The 21420-nt window shown below is 37.8% G+C and overlaps 1 protein-coding gene across 2 annotated transcripts in view; it reads right to left on the bottom strand.

The window, feature by feature from the left end:
- The window catches only part of pcbp4 (poly(rC) binding protein 4), a 93486-nt gene that overhangs the window by 35965 nt on the left and 36101 nt on the right, over positions 1–21420 (bottom strand). For both annotated transcript variants that reach the window (XM_088332777.1, XM_088332778.1), the window contains exons 2-5: positions 12467–12655; positions 10914–10937; positions 8583–8615; positions 5432–5548 (exon numbers count right to left, since the gene is read on the bottom strand). In XM_088332777.1, coding sequence (XP_088188903.1) covers positions 5432–5548; positions 8583–8615; positions 10914–10937; positions 12467–12574 — 282 coding nt within the window. In that variant the 5' untranslated portion in view covers positions 12575–12655. The remainder of the gene's footprint in view (positions 1–5431; positions 5549–8582; positions 8616–10913; positions 10938–12466; positions 12656–21420) is intronic.

Raw genomic sequence — 21420 nt, 5'->3', positions numbered from 1 at the left:
TTGGTAACCAATGCTATACGCACGGATCTGTGTGCAAATATTGTACAGTCCGACATCAAACTAGTTTTGGATCTAGTGTATTGGTATGTGTGAAAGAGTATAGTAGTGTGTGTATGAGAGTATTGTAATGTGTGTGATAAAGTATAGTATTGTGTGTATAGCAGTATAGTAGTATATGTATAGCAGTGTTTGTATGAGAGAATAGTAGTATGTATGAGAGGTCATAGTAGTGTGTGTATCAGAGTATAATAGTACAGGTGAGAGAGTATAGTGTTTGTATGAGATAATAGTAGATAGTATACTAGATATATACTAGTATATGTGTGTGAGTATAATACTATTGGCGAAAGAGTATAATATGAGAGTATAGTGGTATGTGTGAGAATGCACAGTAGAGGGTGTATGTTGGTAAAGTCAACAATGTGAAGTATAATAAAACTTTGTGCATGTGTATGACTGTCCTAATGAGAGTGTAGTTGGGCATGTGTGAAAGAATGTTGTTTTATGTGAAAGCAAGTATGATTTACTCTACTTCTAAAACAGCCTCTCATACATACTGGATGCGACACGCACAAATAAATAAATCTGAAGTCATCTTTGCCTGAATCAATATGTCAGAAATACCCAAAAACATAAACTAATACAAACAATAACACGCCGGTTGTGTTTTCTTTGTATGTTAGCATTAGGCTAACGCACTCATGTTCACTATCATCATGCGGTGCTCATATTTCAAGGATTTGCTGACACGGGCAAGCAATAAAACTGTCCCAGTGACAGTTCTATCTTGAAAAACAAGGCCCCACAGAGAGATATTTTGAGATTGATTTTAGCGGCGAGAGGCAAAAGAAGGGGGAAACAAAGAAAATTGTGATTAAGTGGCTGCACTTCTAAACCTCTCATCCAATTCATTTTGTACAAGAGAGGAAGTTTTAAAATGTATATCATGAAATATTGAAAATGAATTGAATTGTTCCATTTTCGTAAGATTTGTTCAATTTCGCCAACCTGGAATTAGAGAACAAAACACTTGTAGAGGACCTCTTTAAAAAGTTGAAGCTTTCACAGAAGCTTTGAAAGAGACAAAACAACAGTCATGTAAAAATTGTAAAAGCGAGCTTCATCGCCACATGAATGAATAACTATTGTCAGGAGGTTGAATGGAAAATCAGTGGTTGAAGAGCGCAGCTTCATTAGTTACGTCAAACACAATTTGATAGCAGTCGAGAGCAATCAAGCTCTCGGATACGACTGAAGTACAGTAGTCTGACTTTAAAGTAGTCTAAGACTGATCCTGTTAGGGGCTGGTAGACCTCCCACCATCATAGGGCTCCAACTGAGGTTTGAACGGTCACCTAATGACTCCCAGTGACTGGTGTCGCGACACATTGGTTGGGTAGGACTATAGTCCCATTGTTAACCGTACATAGTCATTTGTGTGTGTATGGGAGCCATACTCTGTTTAATCAGGGATAAGGCGACAAAAAGGAACGATTGTTACATCAGGTTTGCTTTTTGTTTTTGTTTTTTGTTTGGACTTTGTCATGTTTGATTTTGTTTGATACTGTCATATGTTTTGTGCCTCCTTCTGTTCATTTTGTTGACAAATACCATGCTTATTTCCTTATTTGCATTCCCAGTTTAAGTCTATTTCTGGTTTGAACTTTGTCAGGTTTGGTTATATTTGGACCATGTTTGTTTGTCACTTTACCTCCCTTTGTTAGCCATCCCTCTTTTTAAGCATCTCCGCCTCCAGTTCCTTCTTATCCCGAATGGATCCATCTCTCACCATCCTACCATAACTGAAAGCTGCATAATTCTCCCCCACCAAAATGACTTCAAGTAATAATATTGTCTTTAGTGCTCAATTACCGGCAGTTTTAATGAAATCCAAAATCTTTCCCTTCTGTGGCTCTTTTTCAAGGTAATAAAATCCATATCTCATGTGTATCTTTGTTTGGCCATGCTCAACATGTGCAAACAAACATAATAGGTGTTTTTCTCTTGTGTTAAACGGTGGATGTCAACTTGCATTTGCAGGGAATATATATGAAACGTGGCATCTACTTCCTGGTTTGTGTGTACACACACTGCTGTGTATCTCTAGCACGCAAATAACTTTTTATTGTTTAATATCTCGTGCATCCATTCGATATGGTTAGTGTAAAGCTTAAAGAAGAGACGAGCCGTTTCTGTTGAAATGAAAGTGTAATAGGAAAGTTTGATGTGGTTGAAAAAATGGTTGGATCGTTTTAATTTAGTCCCCTTTTTACTATGGAGGAGGAAGTCACCTAACTCTTCCAAATGTAAGTTAACTTTATTTACCTAGTCAAGTCAAGTAATATATATATATATATATATATATATATATATATATATATATATATATATATATATATATATATATATATATATATATATATATATATATATATATATATATATATATATATATATAATTTTCAATGTTGTATTTGTAGTTAAAAGACTACCTTTATCAACCCCCATCTATCCCTCCGAGCAAGAGTGGGAAGGGACGTAGATTTTAATTAATGAGGTGAGCAAACTGTGCAAACCTTTGAAATGGAGATAGACTCTGCTGTCTTACTTTTGCCCATCAACATTCAGTTTTTGCACGACATACCGCCTAAAAAACGTCCGAGGCCTGTTAGGCAATCCAACTAGTTTGTAACCTCGAAAGATTTTACCCCCCTAAAAGCAACTTTCAAAACAATTCAATCATTGAACTTTATAGTTTGAGATGCAGTGTATGATGTTTTTTTCTTCCCAGTCTATTTTGAGCTTCTCCGAAAGGATACTCTAACACCGGCCCCCGTTTGAAGAGAAAACACGATTTATCTATGCAGTCCAGAGCTTTTAATGATTTGATCTAAAAATACGAGGAATTTATTATTACTTTAAACACTTGTTTTTTTCTGTAATACTGCTTTTTTGTTGTGTTTTCTTTCATCCAAACTGTCGATGCATATCTGACTGCAGTTCATTTATGAAATTGCCGATGAAAGAAAACATTTCTTGCTTATAATTACGGTTTTCAAAATCCACAATAAAGAACGAATAACAGAAAACTTTCATCACTGTCATGTCATTTTTGCTGAATCTATGAAGAAAGATTACCTATAAACGTTAGCGATACATAATATAAATAGATACAAAACAATAGGACCACGTTTCTGCTTAAAATGAAAGTTTATCATATTTTAGTGTTTGATTGACTGGACACACTCTCAAACTAAACTCCAAGGTTTAAAGCCCCAATGTGTAAAGTTTGACCACTAGATGGCACTGTGTTGCCTGTGTTGCGAGTGATACAAGGCGAAACGTGGCGGCAGGATACCGGATAAATATGGCGCCTACTTAAGTGGGGATTCCACATTTCTCGACATATGAGTTTAGTATGATAGTTCAAGTATTTTTGCCTAGTACTCAAACTATTTTTTTTCTGAATGAAATTGTTTTTGTACCACAAAAAGGCTCTAAATATTACACACTGTCCCTTTAGATAAAAAAAAAAGATGAAGCGGATGTTGGTTTTCTCACTTTTTCTCTCTTTTAGGCACTCAGACGCGACAAAATATAGTATTTTACCATATCTGCAAATAAACAATGAAGATGTGGCTTTGACGAGTCCAGTTTCAGATTACCGGAGTAATTCAGTGGGTTTTTTGTGCGCCACAAAAGATGGGTCGTTCTATTTTATACCATAGCAATTAGAAGGCTTGGAGACGAGTGGGCAGTTTCTTATCTTTGTTTTATTTTTATTCGTCAGGTATGGTGACACACATTGCGCCTGTCAATATGTTTCCCGGGAAACTAAAGTTTTTGAATGAAGCCCAAAATAAGAAAATGTTTTATGTGTTGACTGTTTTTTCTTATCCTTGACTCACTTTTTATTACAGGTGGAGGTGCTTGGTCACCATGGAGACAATTCATTGGTAGCCTCGAAGAAGATCTATTTGTCAAGATAGGTTCTTTTATACAAATTGAAAAACTTGTCAGAAGGTCTTCCATCCATGTTGACAGTATTGAGGCATCAATGAGTGCTAATGGTACCAGCTCAGTAGCCTAGATGGTAGGGCGCCCGCTTTGAGACTGGGCGGTCGCTGGTTCGCGCCTCGGCCGAGTCATACCTAAGACTTATAACATTGGTAAAATGGCGGCGCCCTCTGTTGGCTGCGGCTGCATAAGCTCGCTACAACGGGTCAGGTGTATCAACATTTCGTTCTTACAAAGAATGACAATACAAAGGAAATTATTATTATTATTATTATTAATGACAAGTAGGAGGGGCGCTGTTGATTACATTGCAATCAAACCTATAGTTGACATCTTTTGCACACGTTGATTAAAATTATGTAAAACTGGTATGCTATCTTACATGAATTCTTTCTTTACTTCTTGTTCTCTTTTTCTTTTTTTAATTCCTCTCCTATCTCTCTCATTAATTTACTTCATCCTTCCTCCCTTCCACCCTTACTTCGGCCCTCCCTAACTCCCCTATTTTCTTTCTTTCTTTCTTTCTTTCTTTCTTTCTTTCTTTCTTTCTTTCTTTCTAAATCCTTTTTTGTATTTTCCTTACATTGGTTATTAGCATTATAATAATGAAAATAATACTGACGGATATTTTCCAATGGCAGATGGGATATGCATTTAACACATTTTTTATTATTATTACTATTTTTCTAGAAGAGTGAATGTTTTGCTCTTAATTTTGAGAAAAATCAATTGCTATTTACAATCAGTTTGTATTTTTACTAAAATACTAAAACGCCTTATGGAAAGCTGGGTTGTTTTGCTACAGTTATAGCCCTGCATTTTTGAGTGATGTTTAAGGGATGCTCATGATTTGAATCAGATGTGTTTGGGAAGGTAGCATGAAAACACATGAAATGCTTATTTGTATGAAAAAAAGTTTAAATAAAAACAATAGGTTTATTTCAAATAGCATTGGCACTGTACATAGTTCAGAGACAGAGGACGTTGTTTCGTGAATTCGGTGACGGCTGACATGACGAATTCGGACTGCTCGTCAGCTAGCGTTAGCGGCTAACTTTTCACACAGGCCACATGATCATCAGATAGACTCCTGTCTCTTTCAAGTGTTCTCTCATATAATTATTTTTTTGGAGACGTTTGCAGCACATTTGCTGCGCTATATGCTGATGTATTGTTCTATGATTGTTCATTGACTGGTGTATTTTATAACTTGGTAAACGAATAAAGTCTACTTTTGATGATACCTTTAGGAATCAACAAAACTTATAATAAGTAAAGTGGTGAAGTCAGATGACTTGGCCAATATTCAACAATCTTTTTTTTTGACACCTCAGGTTGGCTTGGTTGTTCAAGTCCTACTGGCACCCGTTAACACACACAAAAAAAAAAAAACTAAGATAAAAGCTTACACCACCTCTTCCAGCTTGTATGTGATCATGGTGAAAGCTCTGAAGACGCTTTCTGTAGATCCGGTGATAGTGATGATCCTCTCTGGACAGGAACCTTCTGAGATGTTGACCCGGGCACTGCTCTGTGGTTACCACAAATAAACACATTTGAGATTTATATAGTAACTTTGCCCCAAACTGGATTACTAAAGCAATACATTGTTTGAGATGCTAAAATGAAGTTTAAACAAATAAGACTCATGCACTGGCAGTCCCATTTTCTGTTAGAATCGAGCTGATTGTAAAAGACACAAAAAAAAGAATCCATAATCGATACCTGTTCCCCCCGATTAGGACGGATGAATTAGCCCTTAGTCCGCCGACGTCACTCCGCGAATCATGTTATTAAAGTTCAGTTTGTATATTTCATATGGCCCTACAAAGTACAACTCAATACAGTTACCAGCTCAGTAGCCTAGATGGTAAGGCGCCCGCTCTGAGACTGGGAGGTTCGGGTTCGCGCCCCGGCCGAGTCATTCCTAAGACTTAAAAAGTGGTCGGCGGCGCCCTCTGTTGGCTGCGGCTGCATCGGCTCGCTACAACGGGTCAGGTGCAATCGACATTTCGTTCTGTGTACATTGTTACACAGAATGACAATACAAGGAAATTATTATTATTATTATTATTAGTTAGGGTGGTTCGAGTAAATAATTGATCCCTATTGATATTCTCCCTACCAAATGTACTGTTTCCTATATTTACAACTGTAAAGTAAGATACTGAAATCGGGGTTTCGACTTATAAAACGTCTTGCACAGTACTCAACAATGGAGGAGGAAATCTTCAAGTGGTTTGAAGCCCATAGACAAAATTGATATGGAGTTTGTCACTAGAGTGTTTGTTTGCCAGCTCTTTTTTACAACGCTCCCAAAAGTTGGTGAACACGTTTTCTACCATTTATTTTATTACGTGGCTTTTTTTAATCTATTTTGGGTGGTCAGCTTCAATGCAAGCCTACATGTGAAAAAGTATTGCTGAATAGTATTAGCAAGGGGACACACATTCAGAAATGTAATAAAAAAATGTATGTTGCTGTTGCAATACGTACACCATTGACCAAAATAATTGAATGTATGTGAATGTCTATGTTAGTTTAATCAACATTTACCTAACAATTGATTAAAAACGAAAGAGATGGCTAGAGCAAGACAATTTTATATAGAGTAGCCTCTGCTCTAGTGGCGCCTACTGCATCATAAATCTTTTGCCTTCATCTGCTCACATTCACTGCCCTTGATTTCAAGGTTTTGGTCACATGAGCAGGAACAACACGCCGCCATGTCCTCTAGGTCGCTTTTTCCATTCGCTTCAGTGAGTCATGCTCTCATCGTGACCTGCTGGGGGGTGGTCTAGGGAGCGGGATGACGCCATTATGCAAACGCAGGCCCAGGTTGCCGATGGAAGACGACCGCCGGTGGTTTTGCGGGGTCGTTTCTGAATGACCTCACTCTTCTCCAATTTGTCCATTTGCCTTGTAAAGAACTCAACATAGAGCCTTGACAACAAGAGAGGAAATCATACCTCTGCAGCGTCAGACTAATTACATTGTAATACAAGTTGGAGTAGCGCGTTCGATAAGCGCCACCCTTGGGATTGGTGAAAAGAGATCCTATTGAAAAACCCTTTTCAATGTGAAACGAATGATAGTTCTCAATTTTTGGCGTAGTAAGTGGCTTTATATGAAATTATAACAAACTAATCTCTGAATTGAAATTTACAGAAATATAGCAATTGTGTTTTTTTTGTTTGTTTTTGTTTCCATTGCCAATTAACGTAACGGAAAGGGCAGACAATTGACTGTGGGTATGTTTCCATGCAAATATTAATCTGATTTGAAAGAGAATATTGCCAGTATTGTTAGGGTCTGGCGCCCCTGTCCACCAACCCAAACCTAATTAGCCTGCCCCTAATAAAAACATTTTGGACAGCATCTAGTGTGAGGTGATTTTCATTTTCCGCCTTTGTTTTCCACCATCACCTTTCCCAGTACATCCTGCTTCATGAGGTTTTTTTTCTTTTCTATTTCTGACAGTTTTATTGTTGTCTGATGATTTGTTTTAATGAAATACAAAATGATCTTTTTTAGCACTTTGCAACACTTTCTGTTTCCTGCATTTGGGTCTACCGCAAATCACAACAAAAATTGTGATTACGTAAAGCCTTGTGAACATCTTAGTACGAGTGTGTATCTAATGATTGCAATGGATGTGTTAGACATGACAATTTTTGATTGCTCCAACATGTATGGGCACTTGAAATAATCCTATTCCTTGTGCTCAAGCACCGTATTACACGAATGATACACAAAAACTATATCTGGGCCATTGTCATGTTTTGCAAAGCCATTGTCCACATCCCCCTTTGTTATTTTGCTCTTTGATTTTGGCATCTGTGTTTTTGTTGACTCACTTTTGCCACCATGTAACCTATGTTTAATTATCCATTATCAAACCACAACTTTTTGAGTTTATCGTTGTCTTTTGGCTCCTGAAAAGGTGCAAATTTGGAACTATTTGACGTTCACTCGCAATTCCAACCTGTTTCAATGGAAAATCAATCATCCAGATATTTAATATCTAGCACTGACTAGTAAAATCTGCATTTGTGTTTTTACGTCAAGTCCATCAGCCACATCTTGCCGAACTGTGGCAAAAATTACTAATTATTTTTGGTTTTACTGATAATTATGGAGGGACAAAAGCATGACCAACTTAGGTGCCGAGGTGCCTAACTTGTTTGGGTGTTTGGGCAATTGGGTTGGCCATGGGCCAAAAAATTTTGTGTGTGTTTTTTGCTTTTTTTCCCCTTTCTTTGTTATTGTATGTGTTTGTCTTGCTGTCGGTCACCCCTCTTCAGCGATATGACCAAGGTAGATAGAATAGATAATTCTCTCTAAACGTTTGCCAAACACCATTAAAGATTGTACATGATAAGGTTGACATATTATAAAAAAACAACAACCGGTAAACTAAGTTTAAAATGTATTTGTCACGTTCACACATTGTGACATCATTATGACAAACTAGAAAGCAGGCAGCTAAACAAATGATGATATTTCAAGAGAATATGCCGCTGATGAAATGCGATGATTGCAGCTGTAAGATGTGCGAACCATACCTCCTCACGTATTCGTTTCACAGTCTCTCCTTTCTGGAAAAAAAGAAAAAAAAAACAGGGGTTGAAAGCAAAACCAACAATCTACTTAAGTTTGAGATTTTAAAAGCAATTTACATCAAGTCTGATTGGAGTTCACTGGAATATTGTAGTGAGCTTATCTGATGCAATTGTGCGTCACGCAACGACCACATTCAAGCAAGATGGGGATGCTGTGCAACTGCTGTCAATTGTGGTGAATGTGACGAGAACAGAAGCATCCTAGCAGGACCGAAAAACAAAAGATGATAGCCGCCTCCTCGGCTTGTCCATAGACGGAAATAAGTTGGCCTGTGATTTCTTCTTACTAGTGTCATTTGTCTGTTAGTGATAACGCTATTCAAGATAGGAATGGTTTTAGATGGAACTCTTTACTTTCCTTCAATTCTGCAGGATTTCAATTTGGTTTTACATACTGTTCCAATTAATTGTTTAAACTAAATGCTGCTTTTCTGAAAGGCAAAGCTCTCAATTTACCACTTGATATACATTTCGCATCTATTGGTACCAAGCTGTTGGTCGTATACGACAAATTGAATACAATGTGGTTCGAGTTGGGGGTTAGGGGTGTAGCTAGTGATAGAGCTGTAGCTAGGGTTAGGGTAGGAGGTTAGAACAGGGTTAAGATTGTAGCTAGGGTTAGGGTTGGAGTAACCACTAGTTGGAGGTAAAATTAAATATGAATTTGAATAGAACATGTCAGCAGGTGATCAGTTATCTTCAGTCGAAGTGATTTTAAATTAATTCATCTGTTTTTGCATTGTTAGAGTTATATCTCAAATATTGTTGCATAAATCAGATAACATCAACTTTGTTGCTGTTTCCCTACTTTTATTTGAAGTTACAGTGTGTAATTGTTAACCACTAGAGAATGTTGCAGCTTAGAATGGGGCTGAAGCGTGTGCATTCGGAGAGGACACACACTGGAAGCCCAAAGGAGATAACTTCACAAAATTTCAAAAGCCTACATCAATAATTTCTTGGGTGAGCAAAGATGAATTTAAGCCAGTGATAGGACATGAAAGGCATGAATACCAGAGTGACAACAAAAGACTGTGTGAGCAAGATACACCCGAACCGGCTGATCCGAGCTGGTGTAAGTGAGTAACTTGAGCAGCAAGCACAAGATGGTACTAAAAAGGCAAGAATATTGCAAGACCAAACCATAATGTATCAAGAGTTAGAACATTAAACCAGAACTCTTTCCTTGCATGATCAGCTGTGGAAGGTGAGTGATACCCAAGAACAAAGCAAGCTTTATTCACACGGAGCAGCTAACAAAACCATTAGCGGCCTGTGGCCAGCCATATTCCACAGTGGCTAAAAGGAGTGGCTAGAGAAGGACACGGTGGAATAAAATCACAGATGATAAGCACCAGATACGTGAATAATAATACTCAACGCCCAAAACGTGCAGGGATGAACTGTGGAAGGTAAGTGCCGTTAAGTGCTAAAAGCACCACGCTGACGAAATACAAGAACAAACACGTCATTTTGGGCTCCTGTAGTCATAAGAGGGTGGCCAAACATGCTTCTTATTGGGTATTAGAATGATCATATTCATTAGATAATACATGCATGTTTGTTTATTTTTTTAACTAATAGTGTTTTAATCAAGCTAGGGCTTTAAAAACAGATCACGGGTCACTTTGGTGTTTTCAGTCACGTCAGAAAATTTACAAAAATGATGATCGCAATGCCGCCGATTTTAAGCTTTTAATTATAAAGCATTTATTGTGGCATCCTCTCTTTTGGCACAATTATTGGTGCGAATCTTTTTTGGGGGGGGATCTCTCTATCCTTTTTATTGATGCCGGCGTTTTATTACCAGGCAGCTGAGCACCAGCAAGCTGACACCGTGAGTGCCCACCAGGGGCCAACGGGAAAGCATCTGTAGAGTTCGCTTACAAAAGAAGAGGATCAGTCGATACGCTAATGTTTTTTCCCCTCTCTTCCTGTCTTGATCTCTCTCTCTCCCCTTCTCTCTGTCTGTATTTTGATGGATTGCAGAGTTGCATTAGGAGTAATAAGGGTGGTTGTGGCCTCGGTTGGAAGCAATTACATTTAGGCAGAGGGTATTCCAACCAGCAGCCATTCTGCTGACTTCCATTTAAAGTAGCCAAGAAGAGAGAGGAGAATGGTACAAATCTGGAAAGGTTCGTGAAACACAAAAGCTTCTAACCGTTACGTTATACGAGCAAAGGTAATCGACCCATAAAAGAAATGAATGGAAGTATCGCTCTAAATGAAAAATGACTGTTCATGCACAACAAAATCACCATAGAAAAAGCTCACCTTTCCTATGATACTGCCAACCTCCTGTAACAGAAATAAAAAAAATATTTTAATACATAAAGCAGAGCATAAACATCCTCAGGCTCGGTGGCGGCGGCGGCGGGACATGTTTAATATTAAAGACTGATCAGTAATTCACTTGCAAAATGCATGCCTAGAAGAAAGCCTGATTTTGTGTTTTCGGGCAAGGTGCATGCAAACATGTAAGTGGCCGTGGCATATTTCCTTCATTGGCTGAATCGTTTATGACTGGACCAGTTTAAACAGTCTGTAACAAGGTAACACACAACATAAAAATCAAAAACAAGTGTCTTGGTGAGTGCAAAAGAGTTTTCTTGGGATGCCAGTTCTTAATTTGGACTCACGATTGTTTGTTGTTTTGACTATTGCATAATTGTCGGTATCGGCCAATCAGCTAGTGGCCTCCCCGAGCGGAGTTTTTATGTTTTGCCTGTGCCTCCGAGAACTCCGGTTTCCTCCCAAATATCAAAAACATGCATGACTCCAAAACTGCCCCTAGGAGTGTCTCTGCGACTGGCTGGCAACCATTTGAGGGTGTCCCTACTCACAGCTGAAATGGGCTCCAGTACCTTAGCGACCCTACTGAGGATAAGCGGTGCGGAAAGCGGAAAAAGGATGAAAGAAAGATGCTTGAATACTTATTGAGAATCTAATTGTTATTTGCTTAATTCTATTGCAAAAATCGTGAACTAACCATTTTTGTTCTGTTTTTAAATTTCCAACAACTACATACAATCCCCTCAAATCTATTGAAAAACAGAATATTAGAATAAATGAAACTAAAAGGAGAAGCCCTCATTTTACTTTTGTATAATGACAATAAAACCATTTTATTAGTGAGTGCAACTGTGTGTTGTCTGTTGTAAATCCATAGTTGTTATTTTGGTACAGTTATATAAAATATCTCTGCCGGTAATGGCGTCATCCCGAGGTAAATTTGCCCCTTCGGTCTTCAAAAAAGTGCGACGATATTTTGCAGATTTGTACTTTTTGCAGGTAGTTTTGATCCCTATTTACCGTAAAAAATGAAAGAATCCACGTGTTTATCTATTCGATATTTTCAAAATAATATAAAAATTAGGCCAGACTGGGACAAAAAGAAATGGATTCTGATGATTTTTCTGAAATATTGTGAACTCTTTTTGTTCAATTTTGTTGACAATTGCAGTAGATTGCCATTACTCTGAAGGTAAGGTGCGTCGTTTGAGGTGTCTTAAAGTTGAAAGCAGACTATCATATAATATAAAAGATTGTTTACACCCCAACTTTTTCTGGGTTAGTTACAGCTTTTTCTCTCCAAAATTAAGCTGCTTTCACCACAGCAGTTTTCTGGGTATATTATAAACCAGCCCGACACATGTACAAAGACCGTGAAATGATTTTTAATGTATTTGCAACCAATGTTTGCTATGGCCTAAATCCCCCCACCCAACAGACAACAGAGCAGCAGCTTGAGGCAACAAAAAATGGTTGCTGCTTATATTTCATGAGGCGGACGCGACTTCCTCAGAGCGTGACACGAAGCTTCTTACCTTCCCGTGCATGAGCAGTCGTAATGTGAGGGTCACTCCCAAGCCCCCATCTCCAAAGTCCTGCTCGCAGTTCATAGTGAAGTGGGAGTGAGTCACTGGGAGACGCATGAACGAGGCTCATCCGCTGGGCACGCACTTCAACCGAGGCCGGTGCTCGCTCGCTCGACGAGCTACTTCGGTGATGCTCTTCTGAAAGAGGAGAGAAGATTTCATTCAAAATTAATTTGATCCAGATGCAACAACTTCCTTGGTACACTGCATTATAAAAGCAATTGTCAACAGGTGTCAGGACCCAAAAATGGGTGGCGGACCACTTTTTTGCAGCATCACAACGCTAAGAGGAAGAAAAGAAAAGGGTTGATGACACTTCTTAACAGTAGATGGTGATAATGCTCTGCTCAATTTCTTCTTCCTGTTCTTCCTGTTTAATAATCGGCAGGTTTGAGAGGAACAACATCTCATTTTAATGGGATTTTGTTGGTTTTATTTTTTTTTATGCCATTAAAATGGATCCCAAGGTAATAATGACAAGGGAAGTAAAAGTAAAAAACAGTGATAATAAGTATCGAGTTGAAGAAGGAAATGATTGCGAAATAGGAAAATAACGTTTTTAGCGCTTTACAAGTCTATAAATGCTTATTAACTACATACTTAAATAATTATTGATGTTTAAATATACAGTAAACTTTATTTATATTTTGAATTCATGTGACTATGTGGCTATTTCAAAATCGTTTAAGGGGGTCCCTGTATGTGATTTAGGCTTATATGCGAGTATAAGTAGTTTTGTTAGTTGTTTTGATTTTTGGCAAAACAAATAAAAAATTGAACTAACTCTGCTTTAGTATTCACAATATTTTTAGAGTATGACTTTGAAAAGCTTGTCATAAGGATACATTGGTGGGTCCTAAAGTCAGGGCAGTAGAGAACCACGGCATTACATAATAATAATAATAATAATTTCCTTGTATTGTCATTCTGTGTAACAATGTACACAGAACGAAATGTCGATTGCACCTGACCCGTTGTAGCGAGCCGATGCAGCCGCAGCCAACAGAGGGCGCCGCCGACCACTTTTTAAGTCTTAGGAATGACTCGGCCGGGGCGCGAACCACCGACCTCCCAGTCTCAAAGCGGGCGCCTTACCATCTAGGCTACTAATCCCAATTCCATTATTTTCATCATAATTATCATATAATTGATTTGTTTTCAACTGATTAAATTGATTTCTTACTTCCTGGAGCTATCTCTTGTCTGTGTCATCTTTGTATCCTCAATCAAAATCCTCGTGTTGCACGAGCATTTCTGAGACGCGCTCGAATAAACTTTTTTTTTCCCTACCGGGTTTGGGTTAACTGTACTTGAAGCAGGTCTTTTCTTACTCTTTCATGCTACACCAGGGATGCCAGGTCATATTCTCCAAATTCTCTCTCCGGCTGCTAGAGGGCAGCGTTGAGTTTGTATAGCGTGGTGAGTTGGTTAAGATGTAAAACTGCTTTCTTTCAATTGTTTAATTAAACCAGTTACACATTTAATGCCAAACACAAAACTCTCCTATCAATATTGTTTGTGAAAAAATGTGTTGCGTTTAAAAAAGATCATTCGTAAATATAATATGTAGAGTAGGTTATTATCGTAAGCATCATGATAAAGCAGAGTACTGAAAAGAAAAAAGTTAGAGTAGAAGCAGTGTATTAGCGTTAGCATTAGCAATCTATGATGACATTGTCGTCTGCCACCATTGACAGAATTACAGCTATTTTTTAAATCTATTTAGTCATTTTTAAACTTGTTTGTGCTGCGTCAAATCATGTTGTGAACAGTGCACCTTTTGTTGTAATCAATGACAATAAAACAATTCTATTGTATAAATAATTGATAAATTGACTGGGATTTTTCCCCCATTCATTGTCAAATATAGGATTACAACAAATTCCAAATCAGCAACTTTGATAAATAATTGACAAAACAGAAGAAAAAACGGCTGTCAGGAAAAAGCCAGAGCTTTTTTTGGTCCGGTCCCCTTGACAATCCAAACATTTTTCACATTAATCACTTTTCACATAAATGAATTATCCCTAAAACGGGCAAATTTGACTGGCAGGTGGTAAAAAAGGTTTATTGTAAAAAAAATAAAAATCTCCTCGTTAAAAATAATCTGATAATATTAAATACCAAGAATCCCCCGTAAGGATCAAGCAATATTTTTGTATGGAAAATATTGATTTTACAATTATTTTTATAGTCACGAATACCAAACAGTTGTATTCATACCGAAATGTACAATACAGCACTAATGAGTAAGAACATTGTCTAAGAATTATTTTCAACCTAAGATTTGATTTCTCTAATAATATGAAGGGAAAAAAATGTAAATTAGGAAACCATTTTTATCTATTTTGTAATTAGATGTTCAATATTTGGCAGTTCTGTAAAGGTTTTTAGTTAGCTGCCAGACTAGATAATTGTGCCAGTCATAAGTGTAATTTCTCCGATTTAAATAAAAAAAATAAAATAAAATAAAAAGTTCAAATATGGTGAAATAAGCCACAATTTAAGCCACTGGGTTGATTTGCCTGTAAAGATTGCCTTTACAGACAAACTATTTAAACTAGTTAGAAACATCCTACACTTTCATTTCAGACACTGTTTAAAATAGTGAAATTTCATTGAGCATACAAAACAGGGAAAAGCATTTTGGACTCAAATGGAATAATCACATTAACTGCAAATCTGCACTATATTGAAAGGGTCAGGCCTGTGGGCTATTGCTAAGAAACCAAGTGTTTTTACACAAACACATACACTCACAGTGCCAGTATTTGTTTCCATTAAATGGAAGCTGTTCTCTGCTTTCAGGTGACTTAAAAGAGGACCACAAGAGGAGACAAATAGCCTGCTCCAAGAATAGCCAGTCAGATGGTGGAAACGGTTATTTCCACACACTATTATGTAGAAATGGAAGACTTTTGATAAATTGTGTCAATAATCAATAATTGTATACAGGGAAACATTAGTTGCTTTCATTGAAGTTGGCCAACGATGGGTGGCATGTAAAAACGGAAAGGAAATTGTAAAAGAAAATGAATTAGCTGACCTAATTATATAAGCATAAAAGGTAAGAGAAAAGTGTTTTTTCGGGGGAGGTTTATTCGAAATATATCTGGCAGTTTCGTGCAGTGTTGGGACTACAAAGGAATGCGTTCCTGGTACACAAGTACTTTCCTCGGTAATGAGTACTGTAACCCATTATCAATATTATTACGTAACTCATTTGTGGTTACAACATGGTGTGTTACTCTGCTCCTTTTTAAAAGCAGACCATGTATCACAAATTATACTGCTAAATGGCAACCCTTTCACTCATAAAGTCCCATTTGACCTTTCTCCCGCCAGCAACATAATGTTAAATACAACAAATAAGCCAGGTTGGATTTCTTAGAACTACCTACGAAATACAAATGAACACAGTTACGGTAACGCTGTCTCGAGCACAGAGTACGAGCAAGCGTAATTTCTCCCACTGATATTCTGATATTCTTCCTATTTTTCCTGGGGGGAATATTTAATGTGCATACATATTTGGTTGTGTGTCGCCAGTGGTGAATAGTAAAATAACGATATCAATGGGGCCAACATGAGCACATAGTTTACGGTTAAAGGGTGCATAATTTTGGTCTTTTTATTTTAAAATTATAAATGCAATAAACTATGCTCACAAAAAATAATAACAAAACTTCTTGTACATTACCCAGAAAACAAACGAAATATTCGAGTGACAAAAGACAAATTGGATATGGAGTTTCTCAACTGTTGCTCACATCAAGAAATATGAAGGCTTCACCACTTTCTACTGTTTTGTTCTATTTATTTTATTATGAGGCTATTTTCAATCAATTTTAAACTGTCGGCTTCAAAGTGATTTGTACCGAGATAGTTACTTTTAGAGGAACACGCGGCTTTTGGGTGGGAGTAATGCAATTACATAAGATAACTCATTACTTTTCCTCAGAAACATGCCGGACATGATTTGCATGTCATGTCACCGTGAAATACAAATAAAACTTATTGATTTAACGAGTCGTGAAGATGATGCATGCGTGGGAGTTGGCAAAATTTATAGGGAAACTGTGAAGCAGTAAGTCTTTAGCATGATTTCATTTGTGTCCTGTCACTGCTTATTATGGCGGCAATTCATATTATCGCTCAGGTTTTTATTCCTGTTCGAATTGCAAAAAATATAATCTCTCAACTGTTAAATTATCAATCACCTTTTGGAAATTAGGCTTTAAACATGTTGGACGTTTGCACATAAATGTAAAAACCAAGAAGGCATTAATGATGGGAAACTGGAAAGAATAAATATGCCTTTACAGTGATTTACTATGAAGCCTATAAGCACAAAAATAAGTAAAGGTAATTTAATTGTGATTATTTATGCATTTAAACTGGTTACTTGTTAATCATTCGCCACTTATGGCAAAAGCAACCTTTTTTTTCTTCGACTAATATATTTGTGGCTTTTTTTATTTTTCTGTTTTATAAAATATTTTTGTGCGATTTTTTATTTTTTTTATTTTTATCTTTTTTGTGTGTGTGTTTCCATTAGGAGTATTTCTAGTTTTTTTTCCAGATATTTATAAACCTATTTGAAAAAAAAGAAACAATACAATTTACATGTTCATTCTTTTGAGAGCTGGTAAATAAACATGGCGGTGCTACATAGATAAATCAAGATTTATTTCAATAGAGGTTAAAGCTGCGTATAGGTGCATAATATAGGTGCATATTATGTTGCTGTATGGTGTTCTGCAACTCAAAATAAGTGCTAAAAACACAAGGAAGAACACAAACTACGGGTACAACATTCACATTTTTTTTTTGTCCAGCCTTTTTGAGGTTTTAGGGTACCTATAGTTGCAAAGTGGCGGACAAATATAACAGCTCCCTTAAGGTGAGGCTCATATTTGTCATGATTACTGATGCCAGGCACCTGAGCCTGCTTCTTTGGCGCCAACTGCCTCGGACGCTGCTTGGCTACCTGTCACTTTTTATACCCTCGTCTTCCTTTCACCGGTGGTCAGTCCGTCTGCGAACCTCAGCTTACGCTAGGCAAGCTTTTCAACCCTGACTCTCTCCTGTTCTGATTCCCGGCTCCGACCCCTTTTCTGATCTTGTCTACGATTTTGCTCCCCCGTCCTGGTTACTGATCTGTTTTTTCTGCTCTCGACACCGCCAAATACCACTTCTGCGTCTGAGCAACCTGCTCCCGGCAACCAGCGATATACGCATCATGTGAACTATCCTTTCCCTTCTTCCCAATAAAACTAAGAGAAACGGACGCAAGTGGGTCCTGTCTCCGTTCTGGTCCTGACATATTATCATGTGTAATAAATGCAAATTTCTTGACCTACAAGTATTTTTACAGGATTTTCCTGTATTTCCATTTGTTATTAGTATTATATTTAAAATAATATTGTTTTTTTTAATTATAAATTACCACTAGGTGGTGCTAAATAATATTTTTACTTTAAGACATTGGGACATTAGTCCTATCTTTGAGTCGGTGATACGTTGGAGTTGTCAGACCTGATCATATGAAAAGCTTCTAGCCAATCAGGCTTATTGTTTCTGAAGTTCTGTCAGGGAAAGTCAGCAATCCTCAAGAGACAGTGATGCTTTTGTCCTTTGGGAATATTGTGTCTCCGTACCGTGTTTCAAGGCAATCCATTCAACAGCACTAAAACAAGAGGCGCCCGTTTTTATCGACGATTTAATGACGCCCGGTAATGGTGAGCTCTCTTCTCGGATTCAAGGTCATTTTGTTCGCCGAACGTTTCCTCGGCCGCTGACTCGGCCGGACGGGCCGCTCGCCTTCAGTAGATTCGTCAAACTCTGCCGGGAGATCATGTTTAATAAATGGGAATTATTTTAGATGAGATCCGACTCTCTGGAGACGCGTTGTAGGCCGCTTTATTGCTTTTGCTTAGTGTGCAAGGCCATTACGGCTCCCTTGGTTTATTTATGCTCTTCGAGAGACACGCTCCGACAGTGGCGACTGTCCCTCTTAAGATGTCATAAAGCTCCGCCGCCTGTGTGTGTTTATTCCTCAGCGGGACGGCACGAAGTTCCAATTTATCAGTGAGCGCTAACTGCTGCAGCGGCGTGTTTGGACGGATTAAAATCGTGGCCCTTCGATCGTGCCGGGGCGCATCTTGCATGAGACGCTCGTGACATTGACAGACTAAAGTCCATCCCCTTGTAATTCCTGTTTATTTCAAACTCGGAGCAAAAGGTTGACAGGGAATATTTTGCGCCTGTCGGTTTCAGATGGGGAGGAGGATGAGTGATCCGGGATTTAATTTTGTATGTGTTGGTTTGCAGTTTTTGGATGAATGCATTTTCCTGAAACGCAATTGCTTTTTCTCGCTAATGAGCACTGTAACGTGATATTAATCTTTTCAGTGCCATAATGTATAAATACAGTTTCAGAAGCATTGTTCCTGACTGCCAAAACATAAAAATGTGTTTTTTTGATTTTATTAAAAAAAAAGACTTAGGTGCTGCTGATTAATAAGTATCAAGCCTTTGGGAGTTAGTTCAGTGTGATAAATCACCACTAGGTGGCCGGAATGGCATTGATCAGATCTTCCGCACATCAAGGAGCCTCCAAATCTGTGTGTTGCTTCGCTTCCTCTACCTGGTGATAGAGAGTGCGTGGGTGGCCACCAAATGACGAACATCGTGTGATCACATCAACAGAAACATTGGTCTCTTAAAACTTCTTTCAGAGTTTAAGCATCATTCATGTATAAGTTCAGTGTTCTTGGGAAGGATTTTTTTTGCAATGCAAAAAAACCCATAAATGACGTGGAAATACGTCTATAGCACTGAATGAGTTGAAGAACTTTGTAACTCAACTGTCGTTACAACATGATGCGTTACTTTACTAACTACTAAAAGCATATCATGAATTACAATGATCTCTAATGGCTAACTGGGGTTTCTTCATTATTCATATTATACAATCCTAATTCTGCCAGGAATGTGATCTGAAGTGTGGGCGTTTTAAATCTACATTCAGAGTACAAACAAATACATTTACGGTGGCACAATCTCAAGTACAAAGACGCTGAATTTCCCCAAATTTAGATATTTACCCTACTGTATATCCTCACATCTATTTATATGTTCCCCAGACTGCTAAAAGTAACACCTGAACGCCCAAAAATGTAACAAGACATTGCTTCTAAGTGTGCAAAAAAAAATGTACAAATATGTAAAAAAAGGACTAAAGCCAGTGGTCCTCAATCTGTTCTGTACCTCGGTCTGTAGATATCAAACTATTATTGATATTTCATTATCTGATCAATTGTACGCATAAATAGTTTGAATAAAGATAAAGATAAAAATATACAAAATGCAAATGACGCTTTACACAAAAACAACAGCGACCAGATGATGAAAGTGCTGTATCTGAATTAGCTCAGAAGGCTTATCCTGCTACTCCTAACTAGTACCATCTGTTTCATGGGGTCGAGCTATCAACTACCCAAAAGAACACTCTTGAGAGGGATGAGCAGTGCCACGCTGTACTTGCCCAAGACACAACAAAGGAAGTAGTGGCCTGATAACCCAGGCGATTAAGGGATCCTGTAGTTATAAAATTAGGGAATTTGTTTATATGAGCATATTTGGTTGTGTATCACTAGTAGCAAATAGGAGGCAGAGCTTGGGGAGAGGACGTGGCTTATACGGGACCAACAGGATCAATAGGGCAAAAGTGAGCACAGAATTTCGGTAAGTTTGCATTTTGGTCTTCTTATTTAAGAAAATATTTTTGCAATACACGATTCCTGGATTAAAAAAAAAGTTATATGTGGTAGGCAGTAGAGAGGCTAATCTTCAACTGGTTTGACGCCCGGAGACAAAATGGACAAGTCTCGGCTGTGTTGGTTCTCAAGCGTTCAAGATTGTATCCCACAATGTTGTATAATAGGTTGTATATATTGTCTTCTATTTATTTCATTATGGGGCTATTTAAAAAGCAGTTTTCGGGGGGCAGCTTCCATGCGTATGTATACAGCAATTTGGAACTAGATAGTTACTTTCACTACTTTTGTCAGTAGTCTAATGAAGTTTACTGTTTAAATTTAGTAACTAGAAACTGTAGCCAATTAATGTTTTACATTAATGCGCCGAACACTTGGTGTGTGTTCAAAACATGCTCCCATGAAGCGCATTGGTGAACTCTTCATTATGCATCAGCACCAAATGGGCATGGCTTGTACTCAAAGGGGTTTATTTACAACAAGAAGTTGTAGTAATAAGCATTCATGTTTGTGTGGGTCAACAACAATGCAAGTGTTGTGTTCAGGCGAGGGCGGCGGGCATCTGAAATGGCCATTTTTAGAATTTCAAGCGGCAGTGGACTCTTTGTTCTTAATTTGAAACATTGTTTTACAAAGGCAGCACTGTGACCCCATTGTCACGTGTTGCCGACCATGGATGCTAATATGTTCCACAGCAGTGATCTCAATTAAACTACCTTTAATTATTTTAGTAGTTACTGGTATCCTAGTGAATGACTTGTTTTTGTTTTAGTATATACAACTGTAAGGGCCTCTTATATTTAGTTATTTTCCCAGTTTTTGGATTATTAATGTCTCCTTGGCAGTTGGGTGAAGCAAGTGAAAGTATACAATTGAAAATATATTAATTGGTGATATTTATTCAGTGTTAAAGTTATTTCTCATTAGACTTCCCAACTTTGGGATTTTCTTTTTCAAAATCGTAATCACATTTTCACATTATATTAGGAATCTTATAAATACAGTTAACGTGTAACATATTAGTGTGGGGCAGCACGGCGGCTGAGTATTTGCGCGTCAGCGGCACAGTTCTGAGGTCACGGGATCAAACCCTCCTGTGTGGAGTTTGCATGTTCTCCCCGT

The sequence above is a fragment of the Urocampus carinirostris genome, chromosome 3 (assembly GCF_059441175.1).
Source record: "Urocampus carinirostris isolate Australia breed hairy pipefish chromosome 3, RoL_Ucar_1.0, whole genome shotgun sequence".
In the NCBI taxonomy this organism is placed as follows: domain Eukaryota; kingdom Metazoa; phylum Chordata; class Actinopteri; order Syngnathiformes; family Syngnathidae; genus Urocampus; species Urocampus carinirostris.
Note: the sequence above shows the minus strand (reverse complement) of the source record. Positions and strands in the feature narration are given on the sequence as shown.